The sequence below is a fragment of the Elgaria multicarinata genome, chromosome 1 (assembly GCF_023053635.1).
Source record: "Elgaria multicarinata webbii isolate HBS135686 ecotype San Diego chromosome 1, rElgMul1.1.pri, whole genome shotgun sequence".
NCBI classification, from domain to species: Eukaryota; Metazoa; Chordata; class Lepidosauria; order Squamata; family Anguidae; genus Elgaria; species Elgaria multicarinata.
Genome location: NC_086171.1, coordinates 88,248,843 through 88,269,581, shown reverse-complemented (window position 1 = coordinate 88,269,581; position 20,739 = coordinate 88,248,843). Strand labels below are relative to the sequence as shown.

The 20,739-nt window shown below is 43.9% G+C and overlaps 1 protein-coding gene across 8 annotated transcripts in view; it reads left to right on the top strand.

Moving 5' to 3' along the window:
* The window catches only part of SLC20A2 (solute carrier family 20 member 2), a 74,404-nt gene extending 68,106 nt beyond the window's left edge, over positions 1-6,298 (top strand). For 7 of the 8 annotated variants that reach the window (XM_063131633.1, XM_063131619.1, XM_063131626.1 and 4 more), the window contains exon 11: positions 3,981-6,298. In XM_063131633.1, the coding sequence (XP_062987703.1) occupies positions 3,981-4,145 (165 nt within the window). In that variant the 3' untranslated portion in view covers positions 4,146-6,298. The remainder of the gene's footprint in view (positions 1-3,980) is intronic. The other variant, XM_063131667.1, reaches the window with a different exon arrangement.
* The last annotated feature ends 14,441 nt before the right edge of the window (positions 6,299-20,739 follow it).

Sequence of the window (20,739 nt, the reverse complement as noted above, 5' to 3'; positions counted from 1 at the left end):
TGATAAAAGCATGGATATATCAGTATTCCCTTTTGAAGAAAATGGCAAAAGGCTGTAGTTCGGAGTTCAGCAGTGTTTTTAGGTATTATGGCTAGCAGTCAAACACAGAGGCCTACGCTGTGCAAGGTCCATGGAGAAAGTCTACGTAAGAAGTGCTCAGAGATGAGAAGGTTGGGACATGGGGTGCAGGGGCCCCCCAAAATGGAGCATGGGAGCAAGAAATGGGGCTCCTGAAGAGCCTGAGGCAAAGGGCAAGGTAGCAGTATGGCCCCCTCACCCACTGGTTGAGCCTTACGTCGACACTGGCAATAGAGCAGCTTCTTTCACTGTACCTGAGGGCAGCAAGACTCATGGGGCGCGGGGTGCATGGCAAACACAGCTCTGTCCCCCCAACACTTCACCACTGCTCCACTCTGCCTGGCACCTGCTTGCTGCTTGCTCACACAATGTTGCAGCACCTGTGCCAAGTGAGCAGAGCATGTGCACACACGCAATGCCATTTGGAGGGCCTGGCCTGGGCTGTTTGCCTCTGCCTGCCTGCTCAGTCAAGGGTCTTTCCCAAAGGCGCTGCCTGTGACTTGTTGGGGAGAAGGCGACTAGGCTTACCCGACCTGCAACAAGCAAGCATGGCCTCCACAGGGGCACCAAATCAGGATGATGGGAATGGCTAGAACAGCCTTCCTCAACCTGGGGCGCTCCAGATGTGTTGGACTGCATCTCCCAGAATGCCCCAGCCAGCTGGCTGGGGCATTCTGGGAGTTGTAGTCCAACACATCTGGAGCGCCCCAGGTTGAGGAAGGCTGGGCTAGAAGGTAACCCCTGCTCCCCTTCAGCCTTCTCCTGTCTAATGATTGGGTCTGACTCTGAAAGGATTCTTAGGGCTGTATCCAATGTTAATCCTATTTAGAGAAAACCCATTGAATTGAATGGCATTTAAGTAGATTAACCTTGAATACAACCAAAAGGCTAGGTTTCAAGACTCAGCCTATGAGAGGAAGACTGATTTAAAGAACCTTTGGTAAGTCCAGTAGTGGACAAAGGCTCCTGGACTGGGGCATACTGCAGCCAAGGACAGACAGTGTCAGTGGTGCTTTGGGAAGAGATCTAGTTTAAAATATCAATCTATTGTCTTTACAAGGCGCATTCTGTTAACTCTTAATAAGTTAACTTTATGCAGATGGGGACCCAAATGTGGAAGTTGCCAGTTCTTTCTTTCTTGCAGCACCTGTTCATGCATCCTGGAGGCAGTGTTGATCTCTGTGCAGCGGTACTTCAGGTGTCATGGAGGAGGCTAAAGTTTTAGAGAACTGACAACCCCTTGTGCATGTGGAGTCATGAATCCCAGTTAAATGAAGTAGAAGCGAACCCGTTAATTTTACCAACTTTATAGGGACTGGATTTTCCCCTGTAGTCTCTTACTAATTACTTTTGCCAAACTCATGGTTTTTTGGACCTGGTTTGTTCAGAGATGGTCTTTTGACTAGCTCCTTGTTATGAAGACCTTTTCAAGACTAATTAGATTAAATTAGTCCTTTGGAACTTTGCATCTCAGTAATCTATCTGACTTGAACTTTACAGGTACTCTTTAGCAGAGAGAGGGAGAGAATATTCTCTTAATATAATTTGGGGGTGGGAGAGTTACATAAATTCAGTAGTGTTAAAATGTGTTGTGGACATTTATTATTATTGTAGGAAAGTGTAAATTTGTCATGTCTCTTCCAGGGAGGGGTCATAGCTTAGTAGCAAAACACAAGGTTTGTAGGCAGGAGGTCCTTAGGTACAGTCTCTGGCATTTCCAGTTAAAAAGGATCTTGCCTAGCAGAGCTGGAAACAACCTCTCTCTGCCTGAGGCTTAGAAGTATTGCTGTCAGTCAGAGTAGGTAGATAGACTTGATGGATCAATATCTGATTCTGTATAAGGCAGTTTCATATGTAAACGTTAAAACAGCTCCACTGGCTTCCAGTCTGTTTCCGGGCTCCATTCAAAGTGCTGGTTATGACCTATAAAGCCCTATATGGCTCTGGTCCAGGCTTTTTGAAAGACCGTCTTCTCCCTTATGAGCCTGCCCGTGCCTTGAGATCTTCTGGAGAAGCCCTTCTTTCAGTCCCACCATCTTCACAGGCGCGCTTGGTGGGAACATGGGAGAGGGCCTTCTCGGTGGCTGCTCCAGTGCTCTGGAACTCTCTTCCCCGGGGAAGCTAGGCTGGCTCCCTCCTTGATGGGCTTTCGGAAGCAGGCGAAAACTTTTTTGTTCCAGCAGGCCTTTGGAGAATAATCTGGCCCTCCATCTATGTTAATGTCTTATAATTTTGTTGTGTATTTTAAACGTTTATGTTCCCCCCCCCCCAAATGTATGTTTTAAACTTTGTAAGGCCGCCTTGAGGCCCAGCACTGGACAAAAGGCGGGATACAAATAATAATAATAACAACCACCAACACCAGATGTGTTGTTTCAGATAATTCTGTAGTTAAGAATCTGATATAACAGCTTGAGAGTCAGTACACCTTATCAGCCAAAATTCCAGTCAGCTCCGAACTGCTAGATAGAAATTTGAACCATTTGTCCTTTCTTTTACAGATTGCTTCTTCTTCTCCTTAGAGAAGTGCAGCCCTAGCTGCTCCGCAGCGAGGGGACGACAGAATATGAAAGTGTCTAGGTTGTGTTTAGACTTTAGGGGCGAAAAGATGGCTGCATTGTATCAATGTACAGCTCTTTTCTCTTGGTGGTTTGAGAAAGTAAACAGTAGACTTAATGGCACTTAAGGGAGAAATTGGGTTAAGCAGCTAGAAGAAGTGGCTATTTCTCATGTAAGAGAAATTACAATCCATTATAGAGTTGAGGATTTAGGACTGGAGAACTTCATACTATTTTGAGCAAATATGTGGTGTTGGCGGTCTTATCTTCCTTCATCCAGAGATCAGCCTTCAGGCAAGCCCTAAAATGGCAATGATCAGAACGGGAAGCACACTTTTATATATTAGCCTTTCTGGCACATGTGAGATAACAGAGCCATGCCGATGATGAAAATTAGTAAATTTACAACTTACTAGAAAATAATTTTGTTCTTACCAGGATAAGAATACTGCATGGTCTTTGCACCTAGTGGATGTTCACTCAAGATTCCAGGCTCAACAAGCCATTTGCAATCCAGTGTTGCTACCAATTTACTATGTTCTGCCCCAGAGTTAATTGGCATTTCCATTCACAGATACATCAGCATTCCACAGACAGAATGTTTGAGTTGATGCCCATATTTTTAGGAGTTGTTAGCTTTTTCAACAAAAGAGACATGGTTTGATACAGTTGTCATAAGATCACAGGAAATATCAATCAAAGCTAGGAAAAATAATTGCCATGGAATCCAAACTGTGCAAGGCACTTCCTAAATACCAAATAGATCTAGTCCCCACCCCATCTCACCTCAGCCATGTGAAAATGAAGCAGGAACTCAGATTTCAACAGTGAGCACTTTTGGAAGCTTTGTAATTCTGGGCATCAGCTGACTGGCATTGGTTTTGTCATAGATGGGGGTCCACAAATGTGGTTGCTAGGTCACCAGCAGCAGCTGTAAGTCATTGTAGTCACCAGTAGCCCTTGGATGCCCAGTGCAAAGTGGGAGACTTGCACTGCAGAGAAAATGGGGAGGTGGGAGATCACATTTTATGCCTGACATAAACTGATATAACTCATTCACCAAAGTGATCAGTCTTGCTTCATGTCAAGCTTTGGGGATACCTAGCACATCACTTGTTGCTTACGAATGCCTCCAAAACCTGGCGTGAAGACGGACATAGCCCTCTCCCCCCCCCCCCCCCCCGCGAATCCATCTATATGTGCCAGAGAACTCATGGGGCATTATTTGATGACTACAAATAATGGCTGGCTACTGAAGGTGAGCAACATTTATGGACCCCTGATCATAAAGCATTACTCATGTTAAGATGCATTTAATTCTAACTTTCTTCTCAAACTTCCAAGGTCGGTTCTGTGGTGGCAGTTGGCTGGATCCGCTCCAAGAAGGCTGTTGACTGGCATCTCTTTCGCAATATCTTTCTAGCCTGGTTTGTGACTGTTCCTGTAGCTGGCTTATTCAGCGCTGCTGTCATGGCAATCTTAATGTATGGTATCCTGCCATATGTCTGATTTGGTTGTTCCTTCCAGGAAAGAAGGGAGTCTCTCTTTGAAATAAGAGAAGCCAAGGTTTCTCCCTCACAGTGCAGCGCTCCCTATTTAAACCATACAGTAAGAGCCTAGTCAGCAAGGATTTATCTTCAGTATCTAACATCTACTGTACATATCATCTGTGTCATTGGTTGACATAACACGTGGTGCCGTTTTCTTATGTATTAAAGAAATATATATATATGCTTATAGTAGGCAACACTACCTTAAATTATAAGTGAGATGAAAATAATTGCCTAGAGCTGAATCTTTAGTAAAACTTGTACATAATGTATCATTTAGTGGCAATTTTTTAATCTTTTAGAGAAGCTGGGATGTTTGTCCATTTCATATATCAAGAAGCAAAGTGCAAAATGGATATACTTTTTTTTAAAAAAAAAAGTTTAATGATACTGGAACAAAACAGCACAGAAGTACATTGGTAAAAATGTGGTTCATATCATATTGTTGTGTATAATACTGTATGCACATTGATTTTATAAATACTTACAAAAATGTAACTTTTTAACTGTATTTCCCTGTATATTTTGGATAAGAAAGTTTTGAAAGTACCAAAGAACGGGAATAGCTTGTCAGTATTATATTGTTTCTCTCTGTGTGTGTGCGTGTGTGTGTGTGTGCGCGCGCTGTTTCTCTCCTCCCAAAATAACTTTCTAATTAAAGTTATTTTCTATGCATCGGTCACCAGCAAAGCTGGGATAATATCTTTCATGTTTTACTGTAACTAGCGAAGCGTCATACTGTTACAGTCTATATATCGAATATTATCCACATGGGATTTAGTAAAAACCTAGCTTCATTATGTGTTGAACCTCAAATTCTCTTCAAACAAGAATTCATCAACCCTTGTATATGAGTCCAATTCTACTCCCAGAACATCCATCTATTAGCAAATTCAGGGGAAGGAAGGTGAGGATTGAGATAATTTTGCTTTGCTTCTCCTGTTGCCTCCAGTAAGTCTCAACTATGCAATGTCAGCTGAAGAATAAAAGTACCATGTATATTGGTGCTAAAAAACGGGAGCAATATAGGCTGGTTTAGGGTTTTAACTAATAGCCAGTGGTTAAAACCACTGGTTTTATATTGTCAGTGGTTTTTAAACCATCATTTGAATTGGCTGTTAAAACTGTTGTCATACAAATTGCCATTGTTAATTAAGGAGCAAAAAACAAGAGCCACTTCTGATGTTTAACTTCAGCAGAATGAGATCTGCTACCCCATGGCTGCTTCCTTCACCCCATAGCTCAGTAACATCAGAAGTCTGAGGCTATGTCAGAAGAGTCCAAATTGCAGCTTCTAATGACAGCATTGCTCCAGATCAGTGCTGACATGGGAAGGAGCTGGTGTTACACCACATATTTGCTCAAAATAAGCCTATGCGGCAGGGTCTTGCTATTTACTGTGTAATCTGTACAGCACCATGTACATTGATGGTGCTATATAAATAAATAAATAATAATAATAATAATTTGGGCTTAGGATGCTACCAAAGATGACATTGCAGCAGTTCCTAAAACTGCTAAAGTTATCACAGACAGAGAGGCCCTAAGAATCCAGTTATCTCTTTTTGAAGAGCTACCCTACCCTAGTCTGCCAGTTCCATGTACTTCATAAACTGAAGACACTATACTACTGAAGAGACCTAACAGTTCCTGGCCCTAGAACTGCAATTTTCTGTAACTCATTGGATATGCATCCGATGAAATATTTCCCTAGTAGCATATAGAGAACTGCCTGGCAGACATGTGGTGGAATCCACTTTCCATTACTATGGAAACCTTGAACACAGACTTCTGGGAAGTTCTCTTGCACAAGTCTTGTTGAAATGAATTATGTTTTTGTATGGCTCCCATTTTTCCCCTATAGGTCCTATGGTTTAGGACGTATGGTGGACAGTGCAGCTTGGCATTTATATGCTGATTACTGTGGCAGTGTTCAGGTTGGATTTACTGGAGTGGGTTTGAGGAAACAGTGCTTGGAGGATTTTGGGAGCCTAGGACTGTTGAAATGCTGCTAAAATTTTGATACATGAACTTTCTTGGTACTCCATTGTGATCCTTTTTCATTGGTAATACATTCTAAATTTATAATAAAATAAATTGCCCTAGAACTGCTTTCTTGTTGAGTGCTTCTTAATGCTGCTGTTCTGTGTATTTTTTACTATTTACAACCAACTCACTTGCAAATTCTTTCTTAACACAAAACATTCCTTGCTACTTTGCATTCGTTATAATCCTTTTGTTTGTTCTCACACTGTGTGAGCTCTTGTTTAGAATTTTGCAACAATGCGGGTGCGCACACACATGCATCCCCCCCCCACACACACCCCAGTGTCAAAGCCCAAATAAAGCCAAGCTCTGTGTAAAGCAAACAAAACCTTCTATTTATTTCTCTAGGACTGTTTGTCCCCGGAAGCAGCCCCCATTCTGAATTACGATAGCCCTTTTTTGGGTGGTAATCCTGTAATGAACATTTCAAACATAAGAATGCAAATGAATGTGTTTCCCTGACACTAAAGAATAAGATGCTCATATACTGCCGTCACAAGCATAATTGGCCAAAGGAAAGCCAAGAGAAGTCTTAAATCCCTCTTTATTCAAAACACAATATCCACGTGGTCCTTGGTTTTCAAACTCAGCTTTACATAGATCTCACATCACAAGCAGCTGAACATTAACTCATGGCTCATGATTGAGTGATGTAACCCACTAATAACACAACTTGCATGTAATTTAAGATCTTCGTGAAACCTATACAACAATTTAACCATGTTTTGCTTTTTGCACACATAAGGAAGGCAAGCAACTTCTTTCCAGCCTGGAACATATCACTTAAGGATGGGAGAAAGAAATGTGTGTATTTGAAAATTTAGTGCATCTTAAAATTTTGTTGTGATTCCCAGCAAGACTGTGTGATTCTCCTCTAAGGACATGACTCTCCACCAAAGATGTCAGTGCTGAATGCACTGATAGAGTAGGAAATCAGTATTTGTGCCCCAAAATCAAAGTACATTTAAAAAAAAAACGATTACCAAATGGAACCAATTGCCTAGGGAGGTCGTGGGCTCTTCCACACTAGAGGCAGTCAAGAGGCAGCTGGACAACCACCTGTCAGGGATGCTTTAGGGTGGATTCCTGCAACGAGCAAGGGGTTGGACTTGACGGCCTTGTAGGCCCCTTCCAACTCTGCTATTCTATGACTTGTCCACTATTCTGGTCCACAGACAGGAGAACAGGAAGTCCCGTCCATTGTTTTGTCGTTTGCTGGTTGGGTTGGGAAAAAGCATTGCATTTGCATTTGCGTGGATCTCCTAGTACAGCTTAGGTGGGACTCCTTGGGAAGCCCTTTTTCTCTTCTGGCATGCTAGGCCCTTGGAGGGTGGTTCGTCTAGTGCTGTTTTGCATTTTCTGCTGTTACCACCTCGTTTCCTACTTCGTGTCCTGGTTCTGGGGTGGCATCAAATTTGCTGGCCCTGCCTTTGACTGAGGATAGATGGGTGATTGTGAGGTAACTTTTTGCTGTCCGCTCTCTTATCTGTTCATCAGGATGGAGCCTCAAGGTAAGCTTCCCATTTATCTGCAGAAGAAGTTGCATAATGGTAGCTTGAAATGACGTTTCACCGCTATGTCAAGCCAGCACTTTGATTAAAGCATGTGATTTACTTGATAGATTAAAGTGAAGTGATTAATAGTATGACTTTTCTTCATTTTAATGCCTGTGTGTTGCTGTAGAGATGAGGTCTTTGGGCTTCTGTAGAGGCTGAACCAAACCAGAAACCTCTGGATTGAAATGCATAAATCCCTCCATGAGCTGCAGGAACAGCTGCCTTGTTTAAAACAAGCACATGGTGTGTAACACTATCTGCGATAGGAAAAGATTCTGCAAAAAATAGCGTCAGGATTGATGTTTCTAAACAATGCAGCCGTTTCTAGAGTTACGGTCCTGACTAACATGCAACATTGTGTAGCCCTGTCATGGGACACCCACAGGAACGATTTCAGTACACACAAAATTAAGAACAAAGCTCCAGCTTATCCAGAGCTTAGCTCCGGCAAATGCCACTGCTAAAAATAAACTGACCTGTCATGATCTAAAATAATATAATATTGCCAGCATGCTTGCACTCTTTGCATTGTTTCATGGGATTGTGTGGTCACTGTGTTTCTAGATTTAGATACCCCCTGGAGCTTATAGGTCTTATAAGAGTTTAATTTCACCTTATGACACTTGTGTTTGGATCCTGTGAAATGCAGAGTAACACCTTTCATGCGAATACACATAAACATCGGCACTAAGACTCAATAATTCCATTAAGGATATCTGCGTAAATAACGGGCTCAAGTTAAAGGAAGCCAGATTCCAGCTGGACATCAGGAAAAGCTTCCTGACTGTTAGAGCAGTATGACAATGGAATCAGTGACCTAGGGAGGTAGTGAGCTCCCCCACCCTAGAGGCCTTCAAGAGGCAGCTGGACAACCATCTGTCAGGGATGCTTTAGGGTGGATTCCTGCATTGAGCAGGGGGTTGGACTTGATGGCCTTGTAGGCCCCTTCCAACTCTGCTATTCTATGATTCTATGATTGTCCAACTAAGATGGCAGCTGCTACACAGGGAGCTTACCCTGGTTTAACTTGTTGGGATTCTATGCTCCCTCCAGCAGCAATGTCTAAATAACAATAATGCCAGGAGAAAAGAAGCAACATAGCAAGAACAGCCACTCCCACGGCATTCCAAGCATTTCCGCCCACCGGTCATAATATCGTCCAATGACAATGCTCCTATATTACCCATTGGTGGAAGGCACCAATAACGTTCAGAGATGGTAGGAGTGCTATAATGACATTACAGCAGGGTTGGGCAACTTGTGGCCCTCCAGATGTATTGGCCTACAGCTCCCATCATCCTTCACCATTGGCTATGCTGACTACGGCTCAAGGGAGTTGCAGGCCAAAACACCTAGAGGGCCACAAGTTGCAAAGCCCTGCATTATAGAACCCAGTCTATGTTCTCTCACCCACAATGAGCAGGCATGGCACTGGGAAGATCCCCAGGGTTTCCTCTAGCAATGCACACCATAACAACAAGTGGACAGAAGGCAGCATTGAGATCTGGCTCCATGGAGCACAGCAAAGCAGTGGGGCATGAGAACTGTGGGCTGTGTCCTCTTCTCCACAATTTTCAACGGTAATTTCAAGTGGAAAAAAAGAATAGGACTCTTTGGCTCCACAAAGCAACACTACCTATACAGACCCTGTTCAGACGACATACTAAGCCACGGTGGTTAAGCATTTTGAGCTAAACAGTATGGCCAGGAACTATCCCTATCCGTGGTGGCTACGTAATCATGGTTTAAACATGGCCGCTAACCTTTTGCTGCAAAAGGGTTAACAACTTAACCATGGTTTAGCGTGTTTCTTGAACAGGCCCAATGACACAAGAGGAAACAGTAGGTTGTATCCAGACTTAGGGCCTTGCTAGACCTACCTGCAAATCCGTGCGGGAGGAGGGGCCAGCCCACGCAAAAAGTAGCGCGGGCCGTCACCCCTGTCTACACGTAAGATGTGATGGGCTGCAGGAAGGACCTGTCGCGTCCGCCATTTCTTTTTTAGTTTAAAGGGGCCAGGAGCGCAGGAGCGCACCAACGATAAAGGTAGGTTTGTTTGTTTGTTTAAAAAAGGGTTCCCTGCTCCCCCCTGCCCCCGATTCCCCCCCCCAGGTGATCTCCTATCCCCCCTGGCTCTGTTCCCCCCCATCTCCCCACTCTGTCTTGATGGCCGCAGTGCTCCTGTGGAGCGCTGCCCGCCGCTTTTCCCGACTACTCATGAGTAAATGCGGTAGCTGGGAAAATGCAGGCACCAACTCAATTTCATAGCAGCTCTCAGGGGCTGCATTCCATTGGCAGGAGGTCCAAGGGGGGTAGAGCCAAAAATGCCAGCGTATATTAGCCTGACGCCCTTATTGCTAAGACTTGGGTCGTAGGAGAGGCATTTCAGCCTTTTAGAATGGTGGGGTGGGGTGGGGACACACTGCAAAAGCCAGGCACCACTAAGCAATCAGCAGTTAAGGGGAAAGGGGAATGCAGGCCTGCTCTATGGCATTCTCACCTTTCGTTGGTAGCCAGGCTGGTCACCAGTACACCTAGGGGGGACCACATTACACCAGTTTTTAAAAATCTCTTCACTGGCTGCCAATTAGTTTCCGGGCAAAGTATAAAGTGTTGGTTATCACCTTTAAAGCCCTACATGGTTTGGGTCCAGTCTACCTGCAGGATCGCCTTCTCCCATACAATCCGCCCCGCACACTCAGGTCCTCTGGGAAGAATTTACTCCAGCCAACAAAAACAAGGCTGACAACTGTTACCCAGAGGACCTTTTCTTCTGCCGGTCCCAGTTTGTGGAATGGCTTGCCGGGAAAGATTCGTCAACTTGACAGTCTTCCGGAATTTAAGAAAGCCATAAAGACTGATCTCTTCCGGCAGGCCTACCCAGCTGAATTTTAAGATGCCTTTTTAATAATATGCTGCTTTTAATAATGTATTAGTTTTAAATGTTTTAATTAGTTATATGTATTTTATGGTGTTTGCATTTGTGTTGTAACCCGCCTCAATCCAGAGGAAGAGGCGGGTAACAAATAAATAAATGTTGTTGTTCTAGCATACCTCCTACCCTTTCCCAGAATGCATGACACACAGGGAAAGCAGTAACCTTCTTGGAGGTGCAGCAATGCACCTGCTGTTCCTTTGTCTGTCTTGCATTTCTTTAAGGCACAGGGACTAGCTGCCTCACTTCCCTACGTTGCTTTTAAAACCTATTCCACAAATGGTGCTTTTCAACAAAAGGTTTGCCTGTTTCAGCTCTTTCTCTGTTCTAATGAGGGTTAGCAAAAAGAGGCCCTCCCCCTTGGTCCACTTGTTACTCCCCTCAACGGTCTTTAGTTTTTTCAACATCCAAATAGCTGAGACAGGAGATGATCAGGCATATAACTCTGCATTGTGGGAGCTTTGTTCCATACAGCTGTTCCTTGGGAGATTTGAGAATGTTGAGGTCTCTTTTCCTTGGTGACAGGTTACAGGTGCTGGAAAAGCCCAGTGTAATACAGGCTAAATATTAGGGCGCAATAGTTGGGAAAAGTTGAAGCTATTTTAAGAAAAAGAAATAGTAATAAGTTTCTTATAAGAATAACTGTCGAATTTAACTTAAAGGGTCTGCTCAGATGACACCCCAGGCTCTGTGCTTAGCAAAACTGTGGTTCTCTGGGGTTAGCACTAACCACAAGCCGTGCTGTCCACACAACACTTTAAGCTACGGTTGGAGCTGCTAACCCTGCTGCACAAATGGTCTGATTGTGGTTAGGGAGTGAGCAGGGTTTAGCAAAACGCATCACACAAGACACCTTAAACCCTGCTGCTTAACTAAAAGCAGGGTTTAAGGTGTCTTCTGAGCAGGACCAAAAAGATTTTAGTATTCAAATCAAATAAAGCAATGCTGTTATAATAAAATAAGCAAATAAACAACAAAAATTGAAACACTTGAATAGAAAATCACATTTCCTTAAAAAAAAACCCAATAGTCTCAAATGTTCAAAATTGCTGAATATTATTTTCCTTCAGCTATACTGTTATCTAATTTCACTGAGCTCCGTGGAGTGGGAAAAGAGCAATGAGCAGCTAGATGTGGACTTCCACAGAGCACCCCACATGGTTGGCCGTTGGCGTTTGAGGCACTGTATTAAAGGCAACCACTGGGGTTCAAAGTATTGCCTCTGTAAAGTACATGAGAAATCATGACAAACACCTTTCTTCATGCAAGAATGTGGCTTGCAAAGAGAGGCGGGGATCGAGGTTTGCCCATTTTGAGTGTCTACCATCAGCTGCAGGAGCTGGGAGCCTGAAGTATGGAGGTCAAAAGGCACCATTCTGTTGACCAAGCTAAGGTAAATGCTCCGGCTTCTAGTATTTTGCCTCACCTGGCTAATCCAGAAGCACCATCATCCCTACCAATTGCAAGGCTGATATAATGCAAAAAGACATTCTCAAAAGATATTTCCATTCCTATATATAACAATAAGGCAATGCATAGCAATGCACGGCACGGAGGTTCTGAGCTATGAGAAGAACTTCGTACGCTGGAGATTCCGAGCTATGAGAAGAACTTTGTGTTGCTAAGCAACAAGTTATATAAACACAACTGGGAGCACGGTGGGGAGTAGCTGGGAAGGAGGATCCCAGAGAGGATGCTGGGTGCTCACTGGTGTGCGTGCAGTCCTCTGATAAATCCTGTGGGTCATCAGGCGTTCGAGCAGGGGAGCAGCTGAGAGGGAGTTGGGGAAGAGTGCCTGAGTGGGGGGGGGGAGTCCAGAGAGGATGCTGGGTGCTCACTGGTGTGCGTGCAGTCCTCTGATAAATCCTGTGGGTCATCAGGCGTTCGAGCCGGGAGGCAGCTGAGAGGGAGTCAGGGAAGAGTGCCTGGGGGGGGGGGGAGTCCAGTGGACTCCCAGTCCGCCTCACATCCAGCCTTTCCAGGTGCCTGTGGAAAGACATGATACTGAGCAACAAATTACTAGCACACCGATGGTCTGTGTGAGTCAGTTAGTGAGAAATATTTTATTAATGAGCCCAACGTGTTTTGGAACATGTTGGGGCAATCTTACAAACCCAAATGCTAGGAATTTCTAGCCATCTTTGGAAGCTGGCTTATCCTGTTCTTGAATTTGTGCTTGGAAGTTTGGCTCCTGATAAGGAAGCTCTTCGTTCCAAAATATGGGTTCAGCTACTAATCGCCCCACATTCAGCAAAATGAGCCTCATTCCCACCTTTGCCTGAATGCATGGAAGTTGGGAGCTGAGCCAGGGAGCACGACCTTGCGATCCTTCCACACATTCAGTCAATGTGTGGAACAGAAGGTGAGAAGAGGTTCTAGGCCCAGCTTGTTGGCTGAGATTAGATTAGGTCCCAGCCTCAGACTATGAGTCACGCTCTGCATCCACAAGCACATCGGTCTACAGTCTTCCGGAAGACAATTATGCCATATACAGAAGGAGCGGAAGAATTCCAAAGTATCATTTCAGAACACCTACTGTCGGTGGGGTTCATATAATTTTTATAACAAAAAAACCCTCCCTGAACACAGTAAACTGCACATGAAGAGAGCTGCTCCCTCCACGCCCCACCATGAGGGAGCATTAAACATGTGATTCCTCCCCTCCCCCCATTTGCAAGTTGAGGTGGAACAGTCCTGAATTCTACCATTTCCTTTTGCAAAATCTGTAGATTCGCTCTGATTCACTCTCCGTATAAGAGGCAACTCCCACAGCTCTTCATCAGGCCACTCCTGTGTGTGAGGTAACTCAGGTAAGGACACATAGGCTGAGTTCGGATGACACACTAATCAACTGGGGTGGGTGGGTAATAGGAACAGAGTGCTGGTAATGACGTTTAAAGCCCTAAACGGCTTGGGACCTCGATACTTGAAGGAGCACCTCTCCTTATATATGCCTGCCTGAGACTTGAGATCTGTTGGAGGAGCCCTTCTCCGCATCCCACCAATGCAACATATATGTTATGATGGGACAAGGGAGAGGGCCTTCTCTGTGGTGGCACCCCGACTGCGGAATGCCCTCCCCTCGGAGGCCCGATTGGCGCCAACGTTGATTGCATTTCGACGCCAAGTAAAAACATGGCTTTTTAACGAAGCCTTTGATGGTTAAACTCATTGGCACATTGTTTTAACTGTTTCTATTGCTTTTAAATTATATATTGTTTTAACTTGGATCATGGTTTAATTTGTTTTTAACTGTGTATATTTATTGTTTTATACTGAATGTTTTTATCTGTACGCCGCCCTGAGATCTTAGTGATATAGGGCGGGATATAAATATTTTAAATAAATAAATAAATAAGAATGGGAAACAACCATTGATTAGTGTGTCGTCCGAACTCAGCCATAGTCTGTAGCAGTACCATTGCTTTGATAGGTTAATCTAGTTGGGAATGCTCCAGAATTCTGCTAAATGCACACCACACTCTAGCTTCACAGCACAACTCCTGTTTCTTTCCCCCCACACTCTGCCTTAAGTAAGCCACAGCTAATGGCTTAACATTCTTTCCAGCTTCTTTGGCAGCGGTCCACTAATACCCAGCTTTATGTTAGCCTCGCTGCTGCTGTTCAAAGTACCCAAATCCCTCCTCTTCCTTCTAACAGAGGCATCTTCGCCACCCCCATAATCCTGAGTCATAGTCCGTTTCCAATGTAAAATTAAAATCGAGAATAAATTACAGACTTTGAAAAGATCAATCATTTTGTGCACTGTTGCTGCTTTCTGAGTGCTGTAGCAGCCAGAGCCTGGAACAGATTTACCAGTAGACAATGAAGTGAGCTCAAAATCTCTCTGAAGGAAGAAAGATTCTGCACCAAAACTTAGCTGCAGCAATTCCCCGATAATAATGATAATTGTACAGTACAAGCAAAGCCCTTCCTGCTGAATTGCTTTTTCTGTTTTTTTGCGGGGTGGGGTGGGGAACACCTATGCTTATGTCATGGATTTCCAAGGCCCCAACAAGAGACCAGTCTGACACTAGCAAACCATGACACTGGGGCCACAGCTAGACCTGAGGTTTATCCCTGGATCGTCCAGGGGTCAAACCTGTTCATCTAGGTGACACACAGGGGATCCAGTGCTCAGGCAGGGGCGAACCCAGGATGATCCCAGGATAAACCTTAGGTCTAGCTGTGGCCTGGGTTTGGTCCCCAGCATTCAGGTGGGGCGAGGTGCCATAGAACCTCAATTCATAAATTGGCTGAAGTCTCCACAAATCTTGGCCTAAGCAAAGGTGTAAAGATGGAATAGGGCTAAAAATGCAAGCCCCCTCAACCGTTCCAAAGGTTCTAACAAAGCATTCTCAAATGATTGGGTAACTTTCTCCAGTACTTCCCCTCCAATACTGTGGTGTTCATTTCTATCACTTCATTTCTCTGCACTGGATTTCAATACTCCCGAAACTCACAGCTGAATGTGGGAACTGACTCTGTGGAAAAACATTGTGTTTTGAGGTTCTTCTGTGAGATAATATAAATATGACTTTTAGGCCAATGATGGCCCATCTCGGTGTTTTAAAAATAATTTACCCATGCTGAGCTTTCAAGTGTTTCCCAGAAATATACAGCTTTCTTGAGGAAATAATTCTATTTTAAAAGTCTTATTGTTGTTTATTCGTTCAGTCGTTTCCGACTCTTCGTGACTTCATGGACCAGCCCACGCCAGAGCTTTCTGTCGGCCGTTGCCACCCCTAGCTCCCCCAAGGTCAAGTCTGTCCCCTACAGAATATCATCCATCCATCTTGCCCTTGGTCGGCCCCTCTTCCTTTTGCCTTCCACTTTCATCAGCCTCTTCTCCAGGGTATCCTGTCTTCTCATTATGTGGCCAAAGTACTTCAGTTTTGCCTTTAATACCATTCCCTCAAGTGAGCAGTCTGGCTTTATTTCCTGGAGTATGGACTGGTTAGATCTTCTTGCAGTCCACGGCACTCTCAGAATTTTCCTCCAACACCACAGTTCAAAAGCATCTATCTTCCTTCGCTCAGCCTTCCTTATGGTCCAGCTCTCGCAGCCATAGGTTACTACGGGGAATACCATTGCTTTAACTATGCGGACCTTTGTTGTCAGTGTGGTGTCTCTGCTCTTAACTATTTTATCAAGATTTGTCATTGCTCTCTTCCCAAGAAGTAAATGTCTTCTGATTTCCTGGCTGCAGTCAGCATCTGCAGTAATCTTTGCGCCCAGAAATACAAAGTCTGTCACTGCCTCCACGTTTTCTCCCTCTATTTGCCAGTTGTCAATCAAGCTGGTTGCCATAATCTTGGTTTTTTTTTGAGGTTTAACTGCAACCCAGCTTTTGCACTTTCTTCTTTCACCTTTGTCATAAGGCTCCTCAGCTCCTCCTCGCTTTCAGCCATCAAAGTGGTGTCATCTGCATATCTGAGATTGTTAATATTTCCTCCTGCGATTTTAACTCCAGCCTTGGATTCGTCAAGCCCAGCACGTCGCATGATGTGTTCTGCATACAAGTTGAATAGGTAAGGTGAGAGTATACAGCCCTGCCGTACTCCTTTCCCAATCTTAAACCAGTCCGTTGTTCCGTAGTCTGTTCTTACCGTTGCTACTTGTTCGTTATATAGATTCCTCAGGAGGCGGACAAGATGACTTGGTATCCCCATACCACCAAGAACTTGCCACAGTTTGTTATGATCCACACAGTCAAAGGCTTTAGAATAGTCAATAAAACAGAAATAGATGTTTTTCTGGAACTCCCTGGCTTTCTCCATTATCCAGCGGATATTGGCAATTCGGTCTCTAGGTCCTCTGCCTTTTCTAAACCCAGCTTGTACATCTGGCAATTCTCGCTCCATGAATTGCTGGAGTCTACCATGCAGGATCTTGAGCATTACCTTGCTGGCATGTGAAATAAGTGCCACCGTCCGATAGTTTGAACATTCTTTAGTGTTTCCCTTTTTTGGTATGGGGATATAAATTGATTTTTTCCAGTCTGATGGCCATTCTTGTGTTTTCCAAATTTGCTGGCATATGGCATGCATCACCTTGACAGCATCATCTTGCAATATTTTAAACAGTTCAGCTGGGATACCGTTGTCTCCTGCTGCCTTGTTATTAGCAATGCTTCTTAAGGCCCATTCGACCTCACTCTTCAGGATGTCTGGCTCTAACTCACTGACCACACCGTCTGAGCTATCCCCGATATTATTATCCTTCCTATACAGATCTTCCGTATATTCTTGCCACCTTTTCTTGATCTCTTCTGTTTCTGTTAGGTCCTTGCCATCTTTGTTTTTGATCATACCCATTTTTGCCTGGAATTTACCTCCGATGTTTCTAATTTTCTGGAAGAGGTCTCTTGTCCTTCCTATTCTACTGTCTTCTTCCACTTCCGCACATTGCTTGTTTAAAAATAATTCCTTATCTCTTCTGGCTAACCTCTGGAATTTTGCATTTAATTGGGCATATCTCCCCCTATCAGTGTTGCCTTTTGCTTTCCTTCTTTCTTGGGCTACTTCCAGTGTCTCAGCAGACAGCCATCTTGCCTTCTTGGTTTTCTTTTTCTTTGGGATGTTTTTTGTTGCCACCTCTTGGACAATGTTGCAAACTTCTGTCCATAGTTCTTCCGAGACCCTATCTACTAAATCTAGTCTCTTAAATCTATTCTTCACTTCCATTGCATATTCATTAGGAATATTAGTGAGCTCATATCTAACTGATCTGTGGGTCTTTCCTATTCTCTTTAGTTTGATTCTAAATTGTGCAATAAGAAGTTCGTGATCTGAACTACAGTCAGCTCCAGGTCTTGTTTTTACTGTCTGTATAGATGTCCGCCACCTTTGGCTGCAAAGGATGTAGTCAATCTGATTTCGGTGTCGGCCATCTGGTGAAGTCCATGTATAAAGCCGTCTTTTCAGTTGTTGGAAGAGAGTGTTTGTTATGCACAGTGAGTTGTCCTGGCAGAATTCTATCAGCCTATGTCCCGCTTCATTTTATTCTCCTAGACCATGCTTACCTGTAATTCCAGATGTCATTTGACTGCCCACCTTAGCGTTCCAGTCTCCTGTAACGAAAATAACATCTCTTTTTGGTGTGTTATCCAGTAGGTACTGCAGATCCTCATAGAACTGATCTATTTCTGCTTCTTCAGCATCTATGGCTGGGGCATATATTTGGATCACTGTGATGTTAAATGGCTTACCCTGAATTCGAATTGAGATCATTCTATCATTTTTTGGATTGTATCCAAGCACTGCTTTAGCCACTTTATTATTAATTATGAAGGCTACTCCATTTCTTCTGTGATCCTCTTGTCCACAGTAGTAGATCTGGTGGTGATCTGATGTGAAGTGGCCCATTCCAGTCCATTTCAGTTCACTGACACCCAATATATCTATATTTAATCTTGACATCTCACCAATAACCACATCCAATTTGCCCTGGCTCATAGATCTTACATTCCAGGTTCCTATGGTGTGTTGATCTTTAGAACATCGGATTCGTCGTTCACCACCAGCACCGTCGGCCGCTAGCCGTCCTTTCGGCTTTGAGCTAGCTGCGTCATCACATCTGGGGCTACTTGAACTTATCCTCTGTTCCTCCCCAGTAGCATTTTGACCATCTTCCGACCTGGGGGTCCTATCTTCCGATGGTATACCGACATATCTCTGGTTGTACTGATCCATTTAGTTTTCATGGCAAGAATACTGGGGTGGGTTGCCATTACCTTCCCCAGGGATCGTATTTAGTCTGACCTCTCTACCATGACCTTCCTGTCTTGGGTGTCCCTTCACGGTTTAGCTCATGGAATCCTTGAGGTGCTCAAGCTGGTAGCTGACTTGATTTGGGGGGTCATAAGATTTGACAACCAATTTTGCTCTCTTTATCTTTAAAAATGAAGGAGGCAGCTGCGGGCAAGGAGGGTGCATTTTCCACATTTCTTTTAAGGTGAAAATGTCCCCCTGGTTATGCCTACTCAGGAGTAAGAACATAGAGTTAAATGGGACCTTTCTCCTTCTCCCTTCATGGTTGAGTGGAGAACTGTACCACCCTCCTCTTTTGCTAACGAGACCGCCCTTAGACACAGAACGGGGTGGTCGGATAGAATGCAACAACAGCAATACACGGGAGGGAAGACGCCTTTATTTCACATGGAGGGAAAATACTCCAGATTTTCCCCGCTCCAAAAAGAAATGAAACATGGAGGGGAAGAGGGGAAATGAGTGCAGGACGTGGATCATGTCATGTGAGTACCGGGCTGTAAAACCACATACCAGGCATGGCAAGTGTGTGATAAATCGCTGGTGTGATGGAGCCCTAAACGGGAAGGAGCAGATAGATTAAAGAAGAAGAAGAAAGAATGCATGTATGTTGCAAGTTTCAGAAGTAGCTCGGTGGATGTGATAGACAAAGGATCAGTGTTTGCATTTCAAAGTGGGGGCTTGAAATTATTTGCCATTAATTACTAATTTGACCATTCTCTTCTCTGTTCATTTAGTTTTAAGTCAATGTGCTTAAAATTATAAATTGAATACTTAAAAGAAGGATCAAAAGGGACTCATAACTGGATGAGAAAATGGCATCATTACTTTCCCAGATAATTTCATTTCTGCTCTTCAGAAAAATATTACTGTTGAATGCGCCCTGTCAAAGTGAGGGCTCAGTACTTCTTACTAACCCAGTGCTAGATTTAGAAACAAGCCAAATAAGCCATGGCTTAGGGCCTCATATAATGAGAGGCCTCTAAATATCTTAGATGTAACTAAGATGTAAGATAACTACGATGAAGTTGCTTTGGCTTAAATACATTGGAAAGTCTGATGTAACTTCTAGCAGAGTTGCCTTATATAGAGAAAATGTGACAATGCAGCATTTAGTATGGGAAGGAATTAAGGGCAAACTAGGGCCACTTTAAAAGAATTTCAAATCAACTTACTTTATTAGTCCTTTTATGCACATTTTAAGAGAAGGCGACCGTCATAAACCTCTAACTGCTCATAAGGAACTATCGATAAAGCAGGGCTGCTCTTCAGGAATGCTTGCCGGACGCTTGCTGTGGCGTGGGTGCCTTTCCTTGCTCTCAACACCAGAGGCTGCAGCTGAGCCACCAAACCCTTCCTCTGTACGGCAGAGGCTGATGTTGCAACACTGGGGCAGGGACTGTAGAAAGCACAGCTGGGAGATGCAGGGAGGGCAGTGGGAAAGCCCCCCAAACTCCAATTTAGTAATTTAGCTTTATTAAGGCCAACTTGTCTGAATGGAAGAGGCAGGGCTTCTGGGGTGGGGTCCTTAGTGGGTAGAGACAGCCAGCCTTAAGTCATGTGGGGCGAAGTTGTCACCTCAAAAGAGGAAGGAAGAAAAAAGGAACATGCTCCCTCTTGGGGATTTCCAGCATGGGATAGGAAGACTGGAGCGGCCGGGGAACAGAACCAGGGCATACCACTCAAAACATTACATTTCATTTCTGCAAATGTTAAAATTAGTGTTAAATTCTGGTCTGTGCATAGATTAGCATGGGGCCCCTATGCTCGTGGGGGTCCCGGGCAACTGCCCAGCGTGCCCATGCGTTGTTATTTTATTTTATTTTATTTATTATTACATTTATATACCGCCCCATAGCCGAAGCTCTCTGGGGGTTTACAAAAGTTAAAAACAGTAAACATTAAAAATATACAAAATTTACCCTTAACAATTCACAAACATACAGGTATTAAACAGGATCTTCATTCTTTATGAGCAAATCTTTCAAGAGTTGAGCATCAGGCTTAGAGTAATAAGTACTGAACATAAAATGTGGGAACATTAGACCACAGCTTTAATTACATTAAGGACTCTACTGATTTCCAAGGTCCTATCTATACTTATTAGTTTTCAGTCTACTTGGAACAATTAGAGGAATATATTGTGGTATTTAAATATCATTTTAGGTAAAATATTTAGCATCAATTTTTGTGAACCGCCCAGAGAGCTAAACTAAATCTAGTTATCTCCCCTTCCCCTGAGCTTCT